The 22,621-nt window shown below is 45.6% G+C and overlaps 1 protein-coding gene across 2 annotated transcripts; it reads left to right on the forward strand.

Annotated features, from left to right (window-relative positions):
* Positions 1-2,722: 2,722 nt before the first annotated feature.
* Positions 2,723-22,618, forward strand: USP18 (ubiquitin specific peptidase 18). Of its 2 annotated transcripts, none has more exons than XM_064155734.1 (11): positions 2,723-2,951; positions 5,756-5,948; positions 7,557-7,653; positions 9,513-9,658; positions 13,338-13,417; positions 14,258-14,404; positions 17,158-17,253; positions 20,148-20,318; positions 21,232-21,363; positions 21,783-21,832; positions 22,304-22,618. In XM_064155734.1, exons 1-11 carry the CDS (start codon positions 2,766-2,768, stop codon positions 22,350-22,352), a joined length of 1,347 nt encoding a protein of 448 aa, XP_064011804.1. In that variant the 5' UTR covers positions 2,723-2,765; the 3' UTR covers positions 22,353-22,618. The 2 variants fall into 2 exon arrangements, with proteins under 2 accessions (XP_064011804.1, XP_064011805.1); XM_064155735.1 differs by lacking the exon at positions 2,723-2,951 and adding an exon at positions 3,007-3,131.
* The last annotated feature ends 3 nt before the right edge of the window (positions 22,619-22,621 follow it).

Below are 22,621 nucleotides of genomic sequence, written 5' to 3' on the forward strand. Positions count from 1 at the left end.
CCCAGGGAACTATGGGCTGCTCAGCCTCACCTCCATTTCTGGGAAAGTGATGGAACTTGGAACAATTTCTGGGAAATGAACAAGAAGAAAACCATGAGGAGGTTTGTGTTTTGAGGAGGGATTTGTGTTTCACTAACTTGATAACCTTCTGTAATGAAAAAAAATGGCCTGGTAGACAAGAGGATAGCAGTGGATATTGTCTACCTACACTTGAACAAGGCTTTCAATGTGTTTCTCATAAGATCCTCATAGAGAAGCTTGTGAAGTATGGGCTGGTTGAGCAGATAGTGAGTGTTCTAGTTTAGACCTTCCTGGAGACCCAAAGCCAAACAGAACAATATGAAATATAGGATGCCTCCTTCCTCCCCTTTTAAAAGAAAAGAATAAGGTAGAAAGAGGGAAAGGGGGTAAAACAGCCACAGAAAACAGACTGGCACTGATTTTGGAAGTTAAAAATACCTTTAACAATAAATAAATGGAAATACTGGGTAGAGTCCATCAAAAGGCTACAAATACAACTAAGCAACTGAAGCATCCCTCCCATGAGGAAAGGCTGAGAGAGCTGTGGCTCTTCAGCCTGGAGAAGACTCAGGGAGGATCTTGCCAATGTATACAAATACCTGGCAGGAGGGTGTGATGGAGATAGAGCCAGGCCCTTTTCTGTGATGCCCAGTGACAGCAGACAAGAAGCGGCAGACACAAAATGAAACTTGAGAGGGTCCATGCGATCATCAGGAAACACTTTCCCACTGTGAGGGTGACTGAGCAGTGGCGCAGGTTGATCAGGGAGGCTGAGGAGTATCCCCCTTTGAAAATACTAAAAAGTGATCTAGACATGTCCCTGGGCAACTGGCTTTAGGCAGCCCTAATTGAGCAGAGGGGTTCAATCAGATGACCTCTAAAGATTCCTTCCAACCTCAACCATTCCATGGTTCTGTGATTTTCATGTTGAGATTTCTATTTCTCTTGGCAGTTAGATTTCACAGTACAACATCCTACTAAACTTGAATACTCTGTATGCATTCTATGCATTTAACTAACCAGATCTCCAAACCATTCCAAAGAGTGCTGACTACCACGACAGCCAAGTGTCACTGTAGTATGTTCCCAAGTATTGTTGCAAATAAGCATTCCTTCTCATCTTTCTCAGGGTTGACTTCCAGATTCAACTCCTAAATTCCCTCTATAACCGCTAAATGCCTGCATCCTACAGGAAGGAGTTAGCACATCAGGGCTATGCTAAGCTGTGTTTTTTCTCCCCACACCTATCTTTTCTGTAACATTCCCTGAATGTAGTAACTTAGTAAGACATCAGCTGAAGGCTTCTGTATAGCACATGTGAGTTCAGTTTGTTAGCAGCTCAGAAAAAGGACTTTTCTGTGGGACAAAGGAGTATCCCAAAGCAGTGAGCTTCTATAGGGGAAAGATAGGGAGATGGAAGCCCTCAGGAGTTCCAGCCAGCCTGTGGATAGGAGCAATGCTTTTACCCTCACTAACCTCACATGTCCTGCTAATCAACCTCTACAGGCATTGAGAGAAATTAAGGTTTAGAATCATAGAATTAACCAGGTTGGAAGTTACCTCCAAGACCATCCAGACCAACCTAGCACCCAGCCTTATCCTGTCAACCAGACCATGGCACTAAGTGCCTCAGCCAGGCTTTGCTTCAACACCTCCAGGGACAGCAACTCCACCACCTCCCTGGGCAGCCCATTCCAATGCCAATCACTCTCTCTGGCAACAACTTCCTCCTCACATCCAGCCTAGACCTCCCCTGCCACAACTTGAGACTGTGTCCCCTTGTTCTGTTGCTGGTTGCCTGGCAGAAGAGACCAACCCCACCTGGCTACAGCCTCCCTTCAGGTAGTTGTAGACAGCAATGAGGTCTGCCCTGAGCCTCCTCTTCTGCAGGCTGCACACCCCCAGCTCCCTCAGCCTCTCCTCACAGGGCTGTGCTCCAGGCCCCTCACCAGCTTCATTGCCCTTCTCTGGACACACTCAACTATTTCAACATCTCTCTTGAATTTGAAGTTGTTCCTGGAGACTATTTGGTGGCAGCTGTAAGGGAAGGACATTGTGTTTCTGACAGGCCTCAATGAGGCCTGAAAGCTCCCTGCTGGGGGCGGCCATGGGGCATTTGCTTACTGTTGTGCTACCGTTGGTATGTCCTACTGCACAGAGCAGCCCACTAACGGATGGAAGACACAGAGCTGTGTGGGGAGAGCTTCTGAGTGACTTATCTGTAGTTATTTCAGACAAGCTATTTTTCTCTTCTAGGTAGCCACTGTAGGCCTGGACAGGAGTTGGGCTTTTCTCTTGTGGCTGAACTCAACCAGTGCCTGGCTGCACACCTGCTTCTGAGAGGCAGCGTGCAGCTGTGCGAAGCCCAAGCAGAACGCCCACCCGGCCCCGCTGACATACCAGAGTTCAGTTTCTCACCCTTCCTCCTAAAGCTCGCTCTTGCTTTTGCCCAGCAGGAACCAGACTGAGCCGGTTTGAGGCGATGGAGGAGGCCAGAGGGGTGGCAACTGCGCCTTCTGCCCCAGTGGGTGGACGTCGCAGCCCCCTGTCAGCGCAGCTAGCGCCGGCCCTGGGGCCGCCGAGAGGAGCAGGCAGCCGCAGAGCCAGAGGGGCCGTGGCCGCGGGGCTGCCTTTCAGTGGAGGTGTCACTATCCCGCAGCCGTGGGGCGCCGCGGCCGCGCCTGGCAGCGGGCCAAGGCGGAGCTGAGTTTCACTTTCCGTCTCCGAGCGCCGTGGAGCGGGAAATGAAAACCAAAGGGCGCAGTGCGCGCTGCTGCCCGCTGACTCAGGCAGCCCTGCTCCGCCCGCCCGCCCCGCCGCAGCAGCGCCTCCCCGCTGCGCCCCTTCTACCCCCGCTCGCCGTCGGCGGCTTTCTCGGGCCACGCAGGCTGGACCGACCTACCCGACAGAGGTGCTCCTCTGTGCCGCAGGTGAGCTCCGGTGCGGGGAGATGTGCGTGGCGTCCGAGGGCACGGCGCGAACGCGGGGCTCGGAGCACTTCTGCTCCTGTGGCACTTGGTAGGGAACCCTTTCTCGCTGGCTTGGCGGATAGGATGAGCCAGAGCCACAGTTCGCCAGCAGGAAAAAATGAAAGGAGGAGAGGGGAAGAGGTGAGCTGAAGAAATGTGCAGTTTGACAGCAAAGTGGGAAGTCTCGTTTCAGTCTTGTTCGAGGGAAGTTGTGGATGTGAAGGGCTTGAGTCCCCGTGACAGCCTTTCAGGGGCATCTCCTCCCCAGGGCCTCACAGCCTACCTCTGGCCCCATCACCAGCTCCGTGTTGGGCAACGCTCCGAGGTGCCAGTTAGTGGAAAGGAGCATCAAGAGGTCAACAAGGAGCAGGTGGTGGTCCTATTCAGGCAGAGAGGCCTCAGGAGCTGTGGCACAGTGGTGTGAGGGGACCTTTGGGGATTTCTCAAGAGAGATCTGTGACCTGGGGGGGCAGACAGGCTGTGGAGCAGGCTGGTGTGAAAGGGAGCTTGCTGTGGGAGGACAAATGAGAGGTGATTACAGGGTAAAAGGATATTGCTGCTACCTTTCCTCTGCTTGGTGCTAGTGTGATCATTTGGTTTGGTCATGTACATGGAGCAGTACTGAGTCCTGCCCCTGACCTGCAAAGGAAACTGAGGAGCAGCTCTGCTCCTCCAGTGTGAGAGGAAAAGTCTGGGGCAGGAGGGGAGTCTGCCTCTCAATTCCGTGCTCACCGTTTTGGAAATACATTTAATGCAGACAGAGGAAGGTCAAGTGCAAATCTTCGGAACACTGCATTTCTGATAGCCAAAAGGAGGCAGTTCCATGCGGGGTTTGGGAAGGTGTGTTCATGTGCCTGCTCTTGCACCTGAGTTCCCACCTTATAGTGACTGGGTGCCTACGGGAGTATTTCATCAAACCAGAGACACAAATCCTCCTGCCTCTGTGTCTTTGTGTCTCCTTGCACCTTCCTGTCCTCATATTTTACCATTTTCTCAAGTCACCTTTTAACCCTGAGTTTGCTTTTTCATCCCACTCTTAATCTCATCTCTCCTGCCAAAAGCTGTCTTGCAAATTTGCCTTATCCCTGGTATATCCCAAACTGCTACCTCTGTTCTGCCTGCTCTCCTCCTGTCTCCTCCGGCATCACCTCAAGCCATGAGCATTACCTACATTCTAGCTGTGACATTACACCAGCTAAACCCAGTGACTCTCAAGCTGCAAGCAAAGGTGGGCTTCCACTCCAGGTAAGCTTTCAGAAACCTGAATGCCTTGGCAAATAATTTCCAGAAGAAGAAACAGTGTGGGTTGAGAGCCTGTTTTGATGATGAAGAAATCAAATCTAATTTCTCTTTTCCCACATAACAGTTTTAACCACTGGAGTCCTCCTTTTTACCTTTTCTGAGCACAGGACATTTGTTTTCCTCCTATATTCAAGCAAATCAAATCTAATTTTCTGGAGTATATATTTGAATGTCTGAGGGCTTTGGTTTCATTTTGAGTTTGGTTTTTTTTTTGTTGGTCTTTTTTTTCCCTCACAAATAAAATTCCTCAGCTAATTCAACAGTATTTAGTGAATCTGAATGGATGGAACTTAAAGAGTTCAAAAGTAATCTTTGAAAGTAAAGAATCAAAAGTACAGTTGGGAAAAAGCATAGTCAAGCTTAAAGGTAATAATTGAGGGGAAGTCCGTAAGTGAATTTCTAGTTTCTCTGCCTATATCTTCAGAAACTTTGATGCTAAGCATTACCAAGCACAGTTAACCTGAATATTAACATGCTTTTAAAGCAAAAAAAAGTCTTTTTTTTTGGGTGAGAGGCAGAACTAGGATTTTTTGTTTATTTCCCTTTCTTTGTAGCTTTTCCTCAGGTTAATTTTAGTGCTCTTTTACATCTGTAAGGTAATCATTTCCGAGTGTTTGTTCTGGAGTTCTTTTTACCCCTGCGAATGCTTTCCTAAATGTCTCCTTTCCTTCTGATTCTTCCTCCGTGTGGGCTTTAAAAAAGTGTGAGTTTGGCACAATTGCATTCAAACATTTGTCACGTTATTTTGCTTGTTTATTTTCCTTTACTTTGGCGACTCAAAAACCAACAACTTTAATTTAAAGAGCTGGGAGCTGAGTCATAAGAGACTGTCAGAGAAATGGTTGTTAGTCAATACTCCCTTAAAAGCCAAGGCGATGTAATGGTTCTCTTCCTCAGTTACACTGCCCTGGGACTGCTTGAGTGGAGCATAAAAAGAAACTGTTATTTAGCTGCGTAAATGCCTTTAAAAACGAAAGTCCAAAGGGCTACAGCAGATCTGTGACTAAGATATACAAACTATGCAGAGTGCCCAGTACAGAAAACAAAGAAATGCTTCTCGGTTTAATAGACCAGAGAAGGTGAAATCTGCCTTTTGGAATACTTGGGATGCTTTGGGTGATAAAACATTACTGTGACTAAACAGAGGAGTTTTGCATCATCTGCCACATGGATAATTTTAGTCACTGTTTAACAAATAATCTTGAACAGAGTCCCCTGGCTAGGTGGTGCTCTGTCTGTGGAGCTGAAGGTTCATTTGTTTATTCAGACACAAAAGGAAGACCTTGCCAGTGGCTGGCACACTTGCACTACTCATGTTAATTCAAACATACCAAATCCCATCACAGTCATCCCATTGGCTTTATTGACATTCCAGCCTTTTCATAATGAAAATACCAAAGACAAAAACAAATGCTATTTTCCTGGGTGGTTCCCCCTTTTGATCTTTCTATGTCTTTCTGCAGTCCTCCTGTCTTTGTGCAATATCTTTGATGGGACAAAGAAGTGGACGTCAAGAAGGAAGCAAGAAATTAGAGATGGAACTAAGCAAGGCCATGCAGGCAGAAGAAGTACAAAATAATGCAGAGAAAGACGAAGAGACAAAGGCCAAAATACAGAAGCTGACCTCAGTCTTTGGTGTGGCAGACTTAAAAAATGGTAATAATGCTTTGTCTGATCTTCACTTTCATGGTTTCTGTTTTTAATGCTCACTGTTCCATTCTCTGTCCTTAGGCTTAATTTTCTCCTGGTCTTTACCTTTTCATTGTGGCATGTAAATATGATTCTCATTTTGCTCTGCCAAGTGACCATTTGAGGACCTTTCTGAGAAGGCATTACATGAGGATCTCAGAGCTTTTAACCTGGTTTAAGTCTTCAAATTAGCCATTGCATCCAAAAAGACCTAGATGCTGACCCAGTCTCTTTCCAAACAGAGCCAGCATTGCTTCTGGATTTGCTAAATTTAGGCCCTAGTTACTCTGCTGCCTCACTGGATTGGCCTCTCAAAGCTGTGATCAGTATTTCACATGCATATATTGTTCTATCCCAGCTGTATCCCATCTTCACCACTGATGGTATGCATTCCAGAGTGTGCTAGTTTGAGGCAAATTGGAATAGTTTAATGAGAAAAATTAGATGATAGGCTGGAAAAAGGAAACAGTGGTGATGTCTACTTCACCCATAGGCTTGCTGAGATGTATGAAAACAAGAACACAAAACATAGAGAAAACAGTGAGAGTATGTGTGTCTCTGTTGCAATTGGTGCCTGTCCTTTTCTCCCTGGGCTTCTTCTGTGTAACTAACCCTTCTGCTTTCTAACTCCTCTTGCTGATCTTCCAACCTCACCTTGCACATAAGGCATACACTGGGATAAGGTAGAGGGGTGGGAAGAAGGTGGAAGGGTGGTTGGGAGCCCCTCCTGGGGACTCTGATTTCTGGGAGAGCTGTTGTGTTTCTGTATTACAGCTATAGACAGGAATACACAAGTTAAAAGTAAACATGGTAAATATCTGCTTGTATGTTGTGCTAAGCTGTAAATAGAAAGCTTCATTCCTTAACTTCCAGCCAGCTGAGTCTAGACCGAGTGATTTCATAAGAGTGGGGAGGGGTGGGTAACATCCAAACCATCACACAGAGCTGTTCTGAGTTTCCATTCAATGTCTTCTCTCCTTCTCTTGATGACTTTAGAATAAAAACTTCTGATTTGTGACCGTGGTTACTTACACTGCTTTGGGGCACAGAGCAGGACATCTTTTTAGATGTGGTGTGAGCAGCTGTGACTTGCCTTTTCCACTTCTCTCAGACTAGTTCCTTTCTTTGAGACTAAGAATACCAGAGACAAGCTGAAGGGGAAACTTGAAGTTACCTTCATGTAACTCTTCTTATTTTTATTAGGCCTGGCTGTGTACAAGGCTAAATAAAACTTCTCGTACAGGCAGCCTCTGACTTATCTTTTTTTTTCATTAGTTTTATTTATTTTATGTTTAATGTGTTATGTGAGGACTGAAAAGAAAGGAAATGGGAGGCCATCATAATACAGGCTTACCTGGATTTTTCCTATCAGTTGCCAAGCTAAAATTAAGTGCTACCTGCTTGAGCAACATAAGAAGAGATTGAAGAGTTTCTCTGGTCTGCCCAAGATGCTGGGCCTATAAACAGGATGGCTGAATATGTGCAAGAGGAGGATTTAGTGACTTTCAAATAATTTTCACTTTCTTTTCTTGTACCTGTCTCCAGGTCTCACTTCCTCTTTTTCTGTGCCTGCAGGAGCTGTTGGACTGTACAACATTGGACTGAGCTGTTGTTTGAACTCTGTGCTCCAGGTGTTCCTCATGAATACATGCTTCACAGGGATACTTCGAAGGTACCACCTGTTTGAACTACCTGAGATGCTTCCATTGTGGCTCTGTCATCTCCACTCCTTGTTTTTTCATCTGGGGTATACATTTGAAGGCTTGCATCATCAAAGTGCTAGCAAGGTGCTTACAGCTCATTCAGCATTTGCCTTGTGTCTGTCACATATAGAGTAAGGCCTGCAGAGGTAGAAGTTGCAGTGTTGTGGTGTACTGGTCATCTCTGGTTCACATGTTGTTTGTGCACTGGTACTCTGCAGTCTTGCAACAGCAATGTGGCCTTGTGGCCAAGAAGGCCAATGGGATCCTGGGGTGCATTAAGAAGAGTGTGGCCAGCAGATTGAGGGAGTTTCTGTTCCCTCTCTGCTCTGCCCTTCTGAGGCTCAACCTAGAATATTATGTCCAGGTCTGGACTATGCAGTTCAAGAGAGATAGGGATCTACTGGAGAAAGTTCAAGGGAGAGCTACACAGATGATGAAGGGACTGGAGCACTGCCTGATGAAGAAAGGCTGAGAGCCCTGGGGCTGCTTAGTTTGAAGAGGAGAAGGCTGAGAGGGGATCTCAGCAATGCCTATGAATAGCTGAGGGCTGGGGGTCAGGAAGGAAGGGACAGGGACAGCCTCTGCTCACTGTGTCCTGGCATAGGACAAGGGGCAATGGATGGAAACTGCAGCACAGAAAGTTGCACCTCAACATGAGGAAGAACTTCTTGACTGTAAGGATCCCAGAGCACTGGTACAGGCTGCCTAGAGAGGTTGTGGAGTCTCCTTCTGTGGAGCCTTTCCAGCCCTGTCCAGATGTGTTGCTGTGTGACCTGCACTGGATTCTCTGGACCTGCTCTGGCAGGGGAGTTGGACTGGAAGATCTCCAGAGGTCCCTTCCAACCCCTAACATCCTGTGAGCCTGTAATGGAATCTTTGACATGTATCCCTCTAAGAGGATGTCATTTATTACAGGTATATTTATAGGTCTCTTTAACTAAAGGATGTGTCATGTGTAACCGTATGAACTATTGATTTAGTAACTTTAAGCATGTAAATGTACTGTGACTCATAACTTCTGACTGTCCCAGCTAGCAGCTGACAGAGAAGAGAAAGTTGCTGCTGAATATTTAGTGTTATTTTATTTTGCTTGACTGTGCTCTCTACTTGTTTGTGAGGAGGATTTGGTCTTCTGCTTCCGTACCAACCACACTAGCAACTGGTTTGATTTGTGCCCAGTTTACTCAGTTTGCTGCAGTTTTAATCATCTAAGTGGATTGTTCCTGCTCAGTTCTCCTTTCTCCAAATTTCTTATGTACTCAGAAGTGTGCAGAGGGGGAAGAAGGTAAGTTACAGACATGCAGAGATGAGAAGTGTCATAAACGGTCAGAGCTAAATAATGTAGTCAGTAGGTTACTGTTCTCATTTGAAGAAAGACTTAGAAAAAGCTGTGGACTGCAATAAATGTAGGGAGGATAAAGAGCTTTGCAGTTGGCATACAGTTGAAATACAAGCATTATCATATACATGCCCATGAAATCTTCAGGGTGTATTGAGAAAGAGTTCTTCATGGCTTCTTGCCTTCTGAAACTGGCTGTAACTGATGTTGTTTATAGAGCCCAGAAAACACATCCTGCTTGGTTTGCCTCTTGTTCAGGGGCAGATCAACCTAAAATTTTGCCCTTTTTACTTTAGGACTGTCAGCCTGCACTGTGGCATGAGTTAGTGGAGGTGTCTGCTTCCCCTTTTACCTTCCTTTGCTGAAAACATACACATTCTAGTTTCTTTTGAGTTGCTGTCTCCACTACTCACCTCTGCTGCTTTAGATGTGATGTCTAATGTTTCTCTGTTGTACTGCTTGGTTACCATTCATGTTGCTTCCTTGTAGGATCACAGTGCCACCAGATGCTGGGCAGAAGACAAGGAATGTCCCATACCAAATGCTCCTGCTTTTGGAGAAGATGCAGTGTGGCAAGCAGAAAGCTGTTTACCCCAGAGCCTTAGCCTCCTGTCTTTCGATACACAGAGTAAAATGTAAGCAGTGCCACCTCATGCCCACCTCTGTCTGCAGACCAGAGATGTTAATTTTCTGGCACTAATGTAGCAGTATGGCAAGGATTTGTTTCAAAATTAATATTGTTTATTAATTTTGATATCCAGGAATTTTGTCACAGTGCTTTATTTTTAGTAATAGGTTCTTTGCATGGTCATGAAAAGCATGACACAGAGGAAAAACACAGAGGCAATCTAGAACACTTAAGATATAATTAGCAATAATGCAAACATTAAACTCCTAGAACTGGAAAGAGGTCCTTGTGGTTGATTATATGCTACCCACTAGAGGGACTTGAGAGGCTTCTTTCTTCTTAAGGCAGAAGGCACTTAGAATTAGTTACAAAGTTTTACAGAGAGGCTTTTGAATATTTACTCACAAAAATGGTATCTCTGGATTCCCAGGGCTGAATTATAGTTTCCAGGCAGTATCCAAACACTTCAAGTGAATTCTGTTGGTGTCTTACTAGCCATTGAGACTTTTGGAGCTTCCCAGGCTTTAACAAGGTGCTGGGAGAGAGGCAGACGATTTCTGATCTGATCCTAGTTCTTCTTGGATGAATCTGTGTCTTTTCCAGGGCTTCCAGTCTCAGCAGAAGACTTGCAGATATGCAGTCTTGGCACAATGTCCTGCAGATGTGCAGATGGGTACAATATCATGCTGATGGCTAAGTGAGCCTATTGCGTGTAAGCACTTAATGCTTATTCCTGGTAAACTAAACTAGTGCCAGGTATACAAGCCCAAAGCATCAGGGCTTGTTATTATGCAGCAAAGCTGGCTTGGAACTTAGCAGACATAATGCTGCAAAGCAAATAAGGCAAAAGCGTGGCAGAGCATGGCAGGACACAACAGCAGAGAGCATGTATGCAGTGGCAGAGAGCACTGAGGCAGAGCATGTTGTGTTTGCCTGTTTATCTCTTTTATCAATTTGTCCTGAGACTAATGGCTCTTTGGCCACAGAGCTTGCCCAATCAGAATGGCAGTTTGCCAAACTTGACTATGTTAGGTGAGCTAGGGCTTGCTTTTACCCTGTTAGGGCAGAACACAATCAAGTGCATGAACACATATGGACCTTGGAAGAAACATGATGGCACCAAGCCTTTGTCTTCCTTTTCATGCAGTTGCTTCCCCCATCAGTAGGAGAAAGGGGGAACAGGGGAATATGTCTGGACAAGCCAGGACATGGTTAGGCCCATTTTGGCCTTCTGCAACAACTAACAAGCAGTGCAGATGCTGACATCTCATTCAGAGAATCAGAAATGTGAGAGGTTAGATATAGGTGATGTAGTGGTCTTTATATGGAGATCTTTTATCTCACTTCCACTTGTGAGTGAGATGCTGTGTCTTACTTGTGAAGAGGGGAAGAAGGGCCCTTGCCAGATATACTTGCTGATATCCAAAGGGTGGGAAGGCTGTGCAGGAGACTCAGCTACTAACATACATAGGAGAAAGGGCTGTGCAGGACAGAGCTTTATTTATCTTGCTGTGCTGACATGATAATAGTGAATCAGCTTCTATTCTTATAGGAAGGAAGGGATGGTGTGGAGTCTCTTCACCCAGATCCCCAGGGACAGACACTGTATCTTTTCCTCTTCCTTGTAAGGGTAGAAAGAAGAATTTGCTGGTCCCAAAAAGAGAGACTGTTAATTCATGGGTGACCAATGACAATGAGATGCTGAGTCTGTTTGTGTTTACAAATACACACAGTATATCCAAATATCCTGATCTTTAGCACATAAGCTCCACAACAGGACAGCACTGAAAGGGACAGGTGGTAGATCAGCCTGGACATATATTAAGGAGGAACATGAGGTAATGTGAATATTTCTATTTGCATCATCCTCCAGAAAGGACTCTGCATTTTGTCCTCTCTCTTCTAGTTCAAGAGAGATGCCCAGAGTGAGCTTGTAAAGCTCAACAGTTTCCCACTTTGTTCTTCTGCTTTAAAATTCAAGTGTGGTCCACAAAGACCTATATCCTAGCAAGTGGTATTTTACCTAGGTCACACATTTGCTACTAGATGTGGAAAAAGGAACATTTTCTGAGCCTCAATTAGTCAGGAATGTCTGTAATCTTACTAAAACCCATATGAAGTCAGTACCTGCAGACTTGCAGGCAAATTGAGATCCCTTCCATGTCAGAGTGTTGAACTGTTCCACAAAATTTGCTTTACCTATGGTGTCTTGGTTCTAATGTAAATTCCCAGAGACTCAAATATATTTGATAGAACCAAATTTATAGAGTGCCCTTCCCTCTTCCCCCTTCTTTCCCGAAAGAAAGGAATTAGATGTAGAGAGAGGAAAAGGTAAGCACACCCAAAGAAATAATCTCACTCTAATTTGGAAGTTAAAAAGAAGAGAAGTTTAACAATAACTTTAAGAAGGTGTCTGAGGTAGGGAAGTTACAAAGGTATAGGGAAGGGAAAACCAAAATACAACATGTGTAAATACAGCCAGATGTTTTTTTGATGGTAATGGCTTTGTTCACCTCGTGGGTGATGGTAAGACCCAGGAACAGGATGGTGATGCTGGTAAACAGGGAGGCAGGGAGCACAGAGAGAGAGAGAAACAGGCAGTCCCCCTGCTTTTATAGACCTTTAGACAGGAAGGGGGGGTGGGCTAACCATGAATCATCTGGTGGTGGTCAGACCCACCCCCTGGAGAGGGGTCAAGACCACCTAGGGTCAGGTTCAAGGTTACTCCCCGTGGAGGGTTAACCCTGTACACTATGGTCGAGCATTGAGGTAGTCCAGAAATATCCTGGGTTTGCTAAACTCTGTGTAGGTTTTGCCCAGTTCCTAAATCATGAGTTCATTATGGGCTAAGAACGTTGGTTCTCCACACTCTAGGGTGTGGGATTAGTCTTTTGTCTTGGATTAATTTGGTTTGGTTTATTTTGTTTTTTTTTTTGGTTGTTGTTGTTTGGTTAGTTTGTTTGTTGTATTTTGGGGGTTTTGTTTGTTTTTTCACTTCAGTATTAAAGTGATTTTTTGACTGGACCATTCTAAGCAAGCTGTGCATTCATCTGTTTCCCACCACCTTAGATTTCTTAATACAGCAATCTAGCCAAAGTGGAAAGCCAAAGCATAATGTTACTACATCATTTGACTACATCATTTTTGACTTCCAGTGCTGAAACTGAGTTTTGTCCTGGGTAGGGATCAAGGAATTTGTCCTATGCTATGGATGAGACATGTGAACAGGCCTCCCTATCATTTTTATCACAACACCTGGGCATGGTAAAGCATTGTCAAGGAGATTGGAGAGACAAGAAGTGGAGTAATGAAGTTTAAAAGGAGAAGAGAATTTTCTCTGTATTGTTTCTAATAAGGGTTCAAATAAATGCAACTCTCAACTTGATGAGACAGCTGAGCCCTGCCCTCCAGTAGGTGCTGGAATACACTCTGTCCTGTGTCCTGTGATGAGGACATGACTTTTGCACTGGGTTATACAATGGGGCACTCATGCCCTCCCATCTTACCCTACTGCCTGCTCAGATTTTGCAGCTGTCTCCAGTCTAAGCTCTGTCCCTGGCAAGCATTGGCAAGGTAGTAAGAGACTACATCTCATGAAGGACAGTAAAGCTGTTTGCCACCTGTGAGAAACCTGTGCTTGGTGCGGTTCATGATACTGACTGAAGCTGTGTTTTCTCTTTGTCTAGTGTTTGTGCAGCATGATGCTGCCCAGCTCTTTCTGACTCTCTGGAACTTGATAAAGAAGCAGATGAAAAAGGCAGAGCTGGTAAGGGTAGTCACTGAAATAAACACCAGTTTCTTTGGCCCACATCATGTGCGACCTCCTCTGCTTCTTGGAGAAGAATCCTGTTCAGTGACTCTTGAAATGATCTCCCATTTGGATCTTTCTTGTTCAGTGACTCTTTAAATGATCTCCCATTTGGATCTTTCCCCACATCTTTCAAAGGGGAGAGGGAATCTTGATTTCATAGGCTCCAGTATTGTGAGTCACAGTTAATATTTGTTCATCCTGCCTTTAGGGTCTGCCAAGCTCTCCATTCTGATAGCAGAGCTGATTAATAGCAAAAACATTGATAGTTTTAGAAGATTGAACTTAGCTATCTTACATTTCTTTTCCCTCTAAATTCGTGTAAGCATTTATTGGTGTGTTTTGACACGGCTCCTCTGTTCTTTAAAGTTAGCCCTGTGCATTTCATTCTAATTAGTCACTGTTAATATGTTAGGGACATGACAGCTCCACCCAGCGGAGCTAGGTGAGGTAGCAGAAGAGTGACTGTTCCTCAACCCTCATTCTCAGCGTTTCATTCGTGCAAAAGACAGGCTCCTGTTGTAGTTACAAACAAGCCAGTAAAATTTTGCATCCAAGCAGACGTCTAACTGTCTGATCTTGTTATAGACTGGGCCTTTTCTCTCTGCTAGGAGATGAGGGAAAGAGTTGTTCTTTAAATGGTGGGAAGCACCTGTTCATTTAAGTCAAGTCACATCTGGGTTCAAGCCTTAAGGCAGTAACGTTCTGTGAAGTAATGTGTCCACATGTGCTTTCCCATCCACAGAGGGAAATACCTCACTTGTGTTCTTGTTTTGTCTTTTTTTTTCACCCTCCCAGGTCGAAGAGCTGAGTGAGTTGTATACTATATGTGTACAGGAACATCTGGCCTGTCAGAAGTGCTCTTTTGAAACAAAAAGGAACAGCAATATGTTAACCCTCCCACTCCCAGTGTTGGATGCCAATTCTCACATGCTGAAGACTCTGGTAAGCTCAGTGGCAGCACTTTCCTCAGGAAGAAGCTTCCCCTCTGTTCACTGTGGGACCCTTCTCTTTGCACCTCTCCTGGGACACATCTAGAATCTCTGCAAGAATCTTTGCAGGGTGTCTGGGACTTTGAGATAATCTTCTCTCATTCATATTTCTTCTTTATTTTGGGGGGTGATAGATTTATTAAAAAAAAAATCTGTCATTTTGGGGATGGAAATGAAAGGCCTTGAATGACCTTTCTGAAAAGAATAACTGAATACTCTGTAAGACTCAAAGACTCACACTACACAGTTGTGCAGTAGATGTTTAGATAATACAATATTCTGGGAATGTGGGAAAGGGCCCAGTCTTGTTCAGTATCTTTATTGACGACCTGGACCAGGGGTTTGAGTCCAGCATCAGTAAGTTTGCAGATGACAGCAAGCTAGGAGTAGATGTGGATCTGTTGGAGGGTAGGAGAGCCCTGCAGAGGGACCTATACAGGCTGGATGGGTGGGCAGAGGCCAAGGGGATGAGATTTAACAAGGCCAAGTGCAGGGTTCTGCACTTTGGCCACAACACCCCCAAGCAATGCTACAGGCTGGGGCCAGAGTGGCTGGAGAGCAGCCAGGCAGAGAGGGACCTGGGGATACTGGTAGATAATAGCTGAACATGAGCTAGCAGTGTGCTCAGGTGGCCAAGAGAGCCAATGGCATCCTGGCCTGCATCAGGAACAGTGTGGCCAGTAGGACAAGGGAGGTTATTCTTCTCCTGTACTCATCACTGGTCAGGCCACACCTTGAGTGCTGTGTCCAGTTCTGGGCCCCTCAATTCAAGAGAGATGTTGAGGTACTGGAAGGTGTCCAGAGAAGGGCAACAAAGCTGGTGAGGGGCCTGGAACACAGCCCTGTGAGGAGAGGCTGAGGGAGCTGGGGATGTGCAGCCTGCAGAAGAGGAGGCTCAGGGGTGACCTCATTGCTGTCTACAACTACCTGAAAGGAGGTTGTACCTGGATTGGGGGTCAGTCTCTTCTCCCTGGCAACCAGCAACAGAACAAGGGGACACAGTCTCAAGTTGTGGCAGGGGAGGCATAGGCTGGATGTTAGGAGGAAGTTGTTGGCAGAGAGAGTGATTGGCGTTGGAATGGGCTGCCCAGGGAGGTGGTGGAGTTGCTGTCCCTCGAGGTGTTGAAGAAAAGCCTGGCTGAGGCACTTAGTGCCATGGTCTAGTTGACAGGATAGGGCTGGGTGCTAGATTGGACTGGATGATGTTGGAGGTCTCTTCCAACCTGGTTGATTCTATGATTCTCTGTGTACCTGTGAGACAGATACCACAGTGCCCTAGACAGTGTGTCTGTCTAGGCATCACAAGCTGTGTTTGCCCAGTGCAGTGTTCTTTTACTGTGAAAAGAATGGGCCAGTGGCAATAAGACAAGGACCAGTGCCTACAAACTGGAATGTAGAAGGTTTCACCTCAGCATGAGGAAAAGCTTCTTCACAGTGAGGGTGACACAGCACTGGACCAGGCTGCCCCATGGTGGTTGTGGAGTTTCCTCCTCTGGAGGCTTTCAAAACCCACCTGGATGCATTGCTGTGCAGACTACCCTGGGTGATCCTGCTTTGGCAGGGGAGTTGGAGTCTATGTAATCTCTGGAGGTCCCTTCCAGCCTTAACATTCTGTGATTCCATGTAAATCAGTGCTGCTGGTTCATGGTGGCTGTGTAGGTGCTGTCACAAACAGTGGATTTTTCAGGTGACACTGGAGTATTGCACCTTATTTTCCTCCGACCACTTTATACTGTTTCAGCCTAAAGGAACATCATTTAATACCTATTTGAAGATTTTGAAGGAGGCATAAAAGACATTCTATGAATCAACTTTTTTTTTTCTTTTTTTTTTTTGGTGGAAAATATGAGACTGATTTTTCAGTCTAATGGAATCACTACAGCAGCAAGATAAAATAGGGTACTTTTTTTTAGGCTCCTAGGCAATCTTTTACCTTTTGAATAAATATGCCTTCTGCAGCATTGCTGTTTGCTTGTACTCTGTGAAACAATGTAGAAATGGAAACCTACCTTGAAGGAATTCATAGAATCACAGAATTGTCAGGGTTGGAAGAGACCTCAGGGACTGTCTAGTTCCAACCCCCCTGCCATGGGTCTGGACACTTTTCATTAGATCAAGTTGCCCAGAGCCACATCCAGCCTGGCCTTAAAAACTTCCGGGGATTAGGCTTTCACCACCTCCCTGGGGCAACCTGTTCCAGCCTCTCACCACCCTCATGGTGAAGAACTTCTTCCAAATGTCTAATCTAAATCTGCCCTCCTCTAGCTTGGATCCATTCCCCCCAGTCCTGTCACTACCTGATATCCTATGAAGTCCCTCCCCAGCTTTCTTGTAGCCCCCTTCAGATACTGGAAGGCCATAGTAAGGTCTCCTTGGAGCCTTGTCTTCTCCAGACTGAAGAACCCCAATTCACTTAGCCTGTTCTCATAGTAGAGCAGCTCCATCCATCTGATCATGCTCGTGGCCCTTCTGTGGACACTTTCCGGCACCTACAGATCTTTGCTGTAATAGAGGCTCTGGAACTGGACAGAGTGCTCTAGGTGGGGTCTCACCAGAGCGTTGCAGAGGGGTAGAATCACCTCTCTTGACCTGCTGGCCACACTTCTCTTGATGCAACCCAGGGTATGACTGGCTCTCTGGGCTGCAGGTGTACACTGGTGTCTCATAGTGTGCTTCAGTTGAAAGACATCTCCTCTATCTTCTTAGGAGGACTGTCTGCAGTACTTTTTCCTTCCAGAAGAGTTGACTGATCACAATATGTGCTTCTGTGAACAGTGTGGAAAGAAAACACCTTTCCTGCAGGTAATCAGAGAATTATTTCCCTATATGTCTCTTGTACTCTGACCTCCTTTAGGACTGGGAAGGGTGGGAAAGGACTCGACCATACCAGTTTAAGAGGAGAGCAGCAACTCAAAGATTTGTCAGCACAGCAGTGTCAAGTAGGTATAAATCACTTGCATCTTTCCTCTCAGAAGGCTCCCTACTGCAGACGTAGCTCTACAGCAGAAAAGTGCTTCCATGGGCCTTAATGTAAATCTCCAAGGGCTGTAGCATTTCTGTACTAGCAGAAGTGCTTCTGTGGGTTTATGTTTTCACTGTGAGGCTTTACAGTGCTGTGTAGCTCTAGGAGTAAATGAGATTGTGTTCATGGAACTGTGCATACACATCAAAGTAGGATACTGTAGAGTGTTTTCCTTTCTTCCCTGCTCTCCACTGGGATCCCCATTTTTTACAGTATTGGTCTCTGCCAGCCCATGAATTAGCTATTTCACAAAGAGACAAACACTCTGAACAGAGATGAGAGGGAAATGGCCTCAGCTTAAGGCCTGGAGGGAACTTTCCACAATGTTTACACCATTAGGCACTGTCCAAGTTCACAGCACATCCATATACCTTCAGCAGCAGTATTATCAACAAAGGCAGTGCTGGAAGGGATGAACTGTCAGCTTGGCATCTTCCACTGAGCTCTAGCAGACACATGTCACAAGAAAGTTGACTTGCCTCTCCTCATCCACCTAGTGCTACCAAGCTAGGCTTAAGAAAGCAGATGAGAAATGAAGCAACTCTTGAAACACCAACAGACAGGTGCTAATTATACTTCAGCTGAGAAACTTAGTTATCACAGCTCCCATTACGTATGTGTTTCATGTATGTTGGTGAGCTAAAAAGGTTTGGCATGTGCTGTCTGATGGAATTGGCAGTCCTTCACTGTAGCACTGAGTGTTCTCCATGCTACATTCACTGGGTGATGAAAGCTGTTGTCACAGAGGGGTATGCTGCCTCCTATGCTGATTGTGGCAGAGGGGAGAAATTAATTGGTGCGAGATAATAGTCTATAAAAATATATATATTTATTAACTTCAATCTTCTGAACCACCTCCAACCACTGAATTTTCATATTAAAAGGTCTATACAGTTATGAAAGACATTCTGGGATTAATATCCAACCATAACTTATTAATAACTAGAAAACATTCAAAACTATAAACAGAGAGAGAGGATTTTCCCCGTGGCAAATACCACTTGGGGTCGATATGCTGCTTGCCCAGCAGGTGGGCTGAAAGCTCTTTCTGCTCTATGGCAGGAGGCAATAGAAATTACAGAGGCATTAAAGCATTTACTTACAAATTCTGATTAATTATTAATCACCCTCCAGGGCTATGTCACAGCCTATAGTAAAGTGTCCAAACTTCAGGGGAGTCTTTGCCCATGGACTTTGTGATGGTTTGGGCTCTTACCCGCCCCCCCACACTTTGTATTTGCCCCAGCTAACTCAGACGGACCCTGGGAATATAGATGAAGCAATTTATTTACAGCTAGCAGAATTTACAAGCAGCTATTTACAATATATACAGTTATATACAATTATATACAGAAATATACAAAGGATAAACAATACAAAAGCACAACTCCCCTCCCAGAAACCTGAGTCCCCAGGAGGGGCTTTTAAACCACCCCAACACCTCCCCCAGCCCTCTCAACCTTACCCCAGTTCTCAGGAAGAAGAGAGGTGCAGCCAAGAGGTTAGGGAGCAGGGTTAGAAAGCAGTGATGTTAGAAAGATGTGTCTCGGTCTAAGGCAAAAGCAAGAGAAAAGACAAAATGGAGAAAGTTTTACTTCTTCTTCCCAGAGTTCTCAGCGTGACTGTGAGAGAAGTTGACATCAATTGTTTTCATTTCACTGCCCATTATCTAGTTCTTTTACCAAAACATTCTAGCTTGCTTCAAACTAGCACAGACTTTGAGGCTAGAATCCTCCCGGCTTCAGGGGAAAGGAGAATCTTCCTGGCGGCTGGGGAAAGGATAGTCTCTGACCTTGTGCTGCTGGCAATGGATGCAATCTCTGCCCTTGTCTCCTGGCTTCTCCTGGATGCTCTGTCCAGGGATTCTTAGGTAGGACCTCAGGTACAGAAGGAGTACGATGCCCTGCAGTGTCAGCACGGTCTCACTCTGGCTACATAGGCTGATCGTGTGCAGACAAGTGGAGTCTGCTCCTGGTTAACTCCGCGGCAGTGGCACTCTTACCAGGCAGCGATAAGGCAGCGGGCGTGCAATAGGGTACACGGCTGCATGGGAGACTAGGCTGTGCAGGTAAAGGCAGGCAATACAGGACCTGGTCCTGATAACTCACCACAGTGGTGTGCAGGGCTGGCTGGGAGACTGAGCTCCCTAGTAACAGCAAAGCAAATAGGCATGCAGGCAGGCAGCCGTAAGCAAAAGGCAGTGCACGAGTGAGTGAGCAAGGGAGCCTGAGCACTTTGTTTACCTGTGTACCCCTATTTATTAAATGTGGGCCAAGATTAATGGCCCCTTTGGACACTAGAATGACAATCAGGTTGGCAGTCAGCCAAACCTTACCATAATAGACAAAAGCCACAGGCCTGGACCTCCCAAATATGGGAATCACACAGACCTTACACTAGGCAGGCATAGGCTGGGCCTGTGGGGGGCTTACACAACCACCTTACACAATCAGGGGTCCTGGGCAGGCCAGACTTTATGGCACCAGGTCTGTTGTGCCCCTTTGTGTTAGTTTTATGTGTTTACCTCTGGTGCAGGCAGAGGAACATGTCCAGGCAGGACAAGGCATATGTAAGCCTATTTTCAGGCCTACAGGCCCTCCACAACAGCTGTTTCCATCACCCCTCCCCAGGGTTTGCTCCGTAGTTTTCAACTGTGTTATTTATTGCTTTACAGAGCATGAAGCTAGTCCATCTGCCTCAGACTCTGACCATACATCTAAAGCGCTTCTGCTTCAAACAATCAGCCCACATTCACAAGCTTAGTCACTATCTGCCATTCCCAGAAGACCTGGATTTTAATGAAGTCTTGACAGAAAATCAGTGCCAAGCAGATGACAAGGAAAAGGTGAAGTAGTCCTGATGCCCTGTTTAAAGGGAGCAGATTTTCTTCTTCCCTCTGTGCAAGTCTCATAAAATGTTGAGGCCACACCAATTTTTGCCTCAGTCTTAAAACTGTACATCTTAGGCTTTATTCCTGATGAGTGTTGTCTCATATCCTCTGTTTTTTAACTGGTCCAGGCATTGTTCAGCTTCCTCTGCTCAGATTAAATCACTACAGGCAGTGTAACTGGCACTTTCTGCCGTAAGGACAAAACTCAGACTTGACAAAAAACCTCACCCTAATCCTTTTTCTTTTTCTTAGACTGTTTAGCATAACTTTTTTCTTCCATTTCTAAATATACTAAAGAAAAGATGAAAACACAGTTCCTTTGATGGCCAGATCCAGACATTGTAAACAGTATCTTAGAGGCATTTTCAGCCTTCAGGGCAAGATGGTGTCAGTAAGCAGCAGACCCTCTGCTTTGCAGAGGTCACCAGTCCAAGACAAGGGGAACTCCATTCCTGGTGTGTTTCCTGTGCAGGGTTGTTTCCCACAGAGTTGAGGTTAGCAGGGAGATGACAGCTTTACAAGAAGCTGAGAGTGCTCTGCCACACTGTGGATCTGTTTGCCTTATAAACCAGGGATCCCCTAAATCACAAGGGAAAGTATGGCAATGATGAAGTCTCAGCTGTTGCAGTGTTGGCTGCAGCATAACTCCTTTGCTGTCCTACTGCCCTTTTCCCATTCCAACGATCTCTGGGCAGGCTGCCAGGCCACAGGTGCAGGCAAAACTCTGAGAGTAAGATTGAAAAAGAGGATCCTCAAGGCCTTTTTACTTATGAAATGCACCCTCTTGCTGTCCGGGTTGCTGCCTCTCTTCAGCTAGTGGCTAATGAGAATTGCTGCACTGAACCTTGCTCTTTGTGGCTCTTCCCAGGCTGCCTGGAAGTACGAGATTTTTGCTGTTGTTGCTCACTCAGGATCGACCAGCTGTGGGCACTACTGTGCCTATATCCGAAGTCTCACAGAATGTAAATGGTACTGTTTCAACGATTCTCATGTTTGCCAGGTGAGGAGACAAATCCTTCTTTTGTAGCTCCCTGGGCGCTCCAGATCTCACTCAGTCTGACTGCTGAGAACCAGGGAAGAAAACTGATGCTGCAGAGCTTTCCTCATTCCTCTGCAACAGCACACTCTGAGCTAAGGGCAAAGCAGCCCTAGCTTCTGCCCCAAACAAGGCCTCAGGTTCTGATTTGCAATTTGTAGGAACAGCCATTTGCTGAGTATCCTACTTTATGTACTTTAGATCTGCTTAATGTATGTGGTCAGAAGAAGATGAGGAACTTTGCAGGATGAAAAAGCAATAAAGCTTTTATGAAAAGGTGTTTTGCCCACTTAGTCCACTCTCAGCAGAACTGCTGTGCTGGTATCACAATGTGTTCCTCTCTTAAGAGTTTTTACCAGCCCCTGTGTGTTTTTCTTCTCTAGGTATCATGGGATGATGTTAAATGCACCTTTGGACATTCCAAACTCCACTGGTAAGCAGACACACCTCTGTTTTTACTGGGGTTTGGAAATGAGGGTTGCAAACAGAGAAGGAAGGCAAATGGTTTGAACTGCATATTGCCTGGGGCTGCAGGAGAGTAGCAGAGGCCTCCCTGAGTGCTGGGTACTCTGATGTGACTGTGTATGACTGCAGGATTACTGAGTTGTCACAAATGGGGCTGCAGGAGTGGTCTTGTTGCTTATGATTGCCACTTGGACCCTATACCCTAACTGAAGTTAGATGTGTCAGCCAGGATTCCTCCCTGCTTGTTATTTTGATGTCCTGAAGTGAGCCATGGAGGGAGGCAATCCCTCCTTTAGCTCTGCCAGGGAATCAGCTTTATGTGCTGCCTCAGGAATACTGGGAAGAGCCAGTATGGTTGAACGGGAGCAAACCTGGGATGTTATTTGCAACCTAGATCTTCTAACATACATCTTGTTTTGCTTTTTCTGTGCTTCCACAGGGGAGAAACAGCCTATCTCTTGATTTACATGAAAAAACGTCCTCAGTAGCCTCACCCAGGAGTGTCAGAATGCCAAGGGAAGCTGTGTGTTGTCCGTGGAGCTCAGCACCTCTGCACTAGGGTAGATGTGTACAAATGTTCCACAAGAAGGACTTTCTGCACTCAGTCAGTGACCTCTGCCTTCACATTTATTTATGGAAAACATGCAGAAGAACTTTAGCTAAAGAAAGGATCTAAGAATTGTTGTACCTTGGAACTTCTTCCTTGTATTTTTGACTCTATATATTAATTTCCTCTTAAAAGGTAGTGAAGTTAGTC

This window comes from Pogoniulus pusillus, chromosome 15 (assembly GCF_015220805.1).
Source record: "Pogoniulus pusillus isolate bPogPus1 chromosome 15, bPogPus1.pri, whole genome shotgun sequence".
Taxonomy (NCBI): Eukaryota; Metazoa; Chordata; class Aves; order Piciformes; family Lybiidae; genus Pogoniulus; species Pogoniulus pusillus.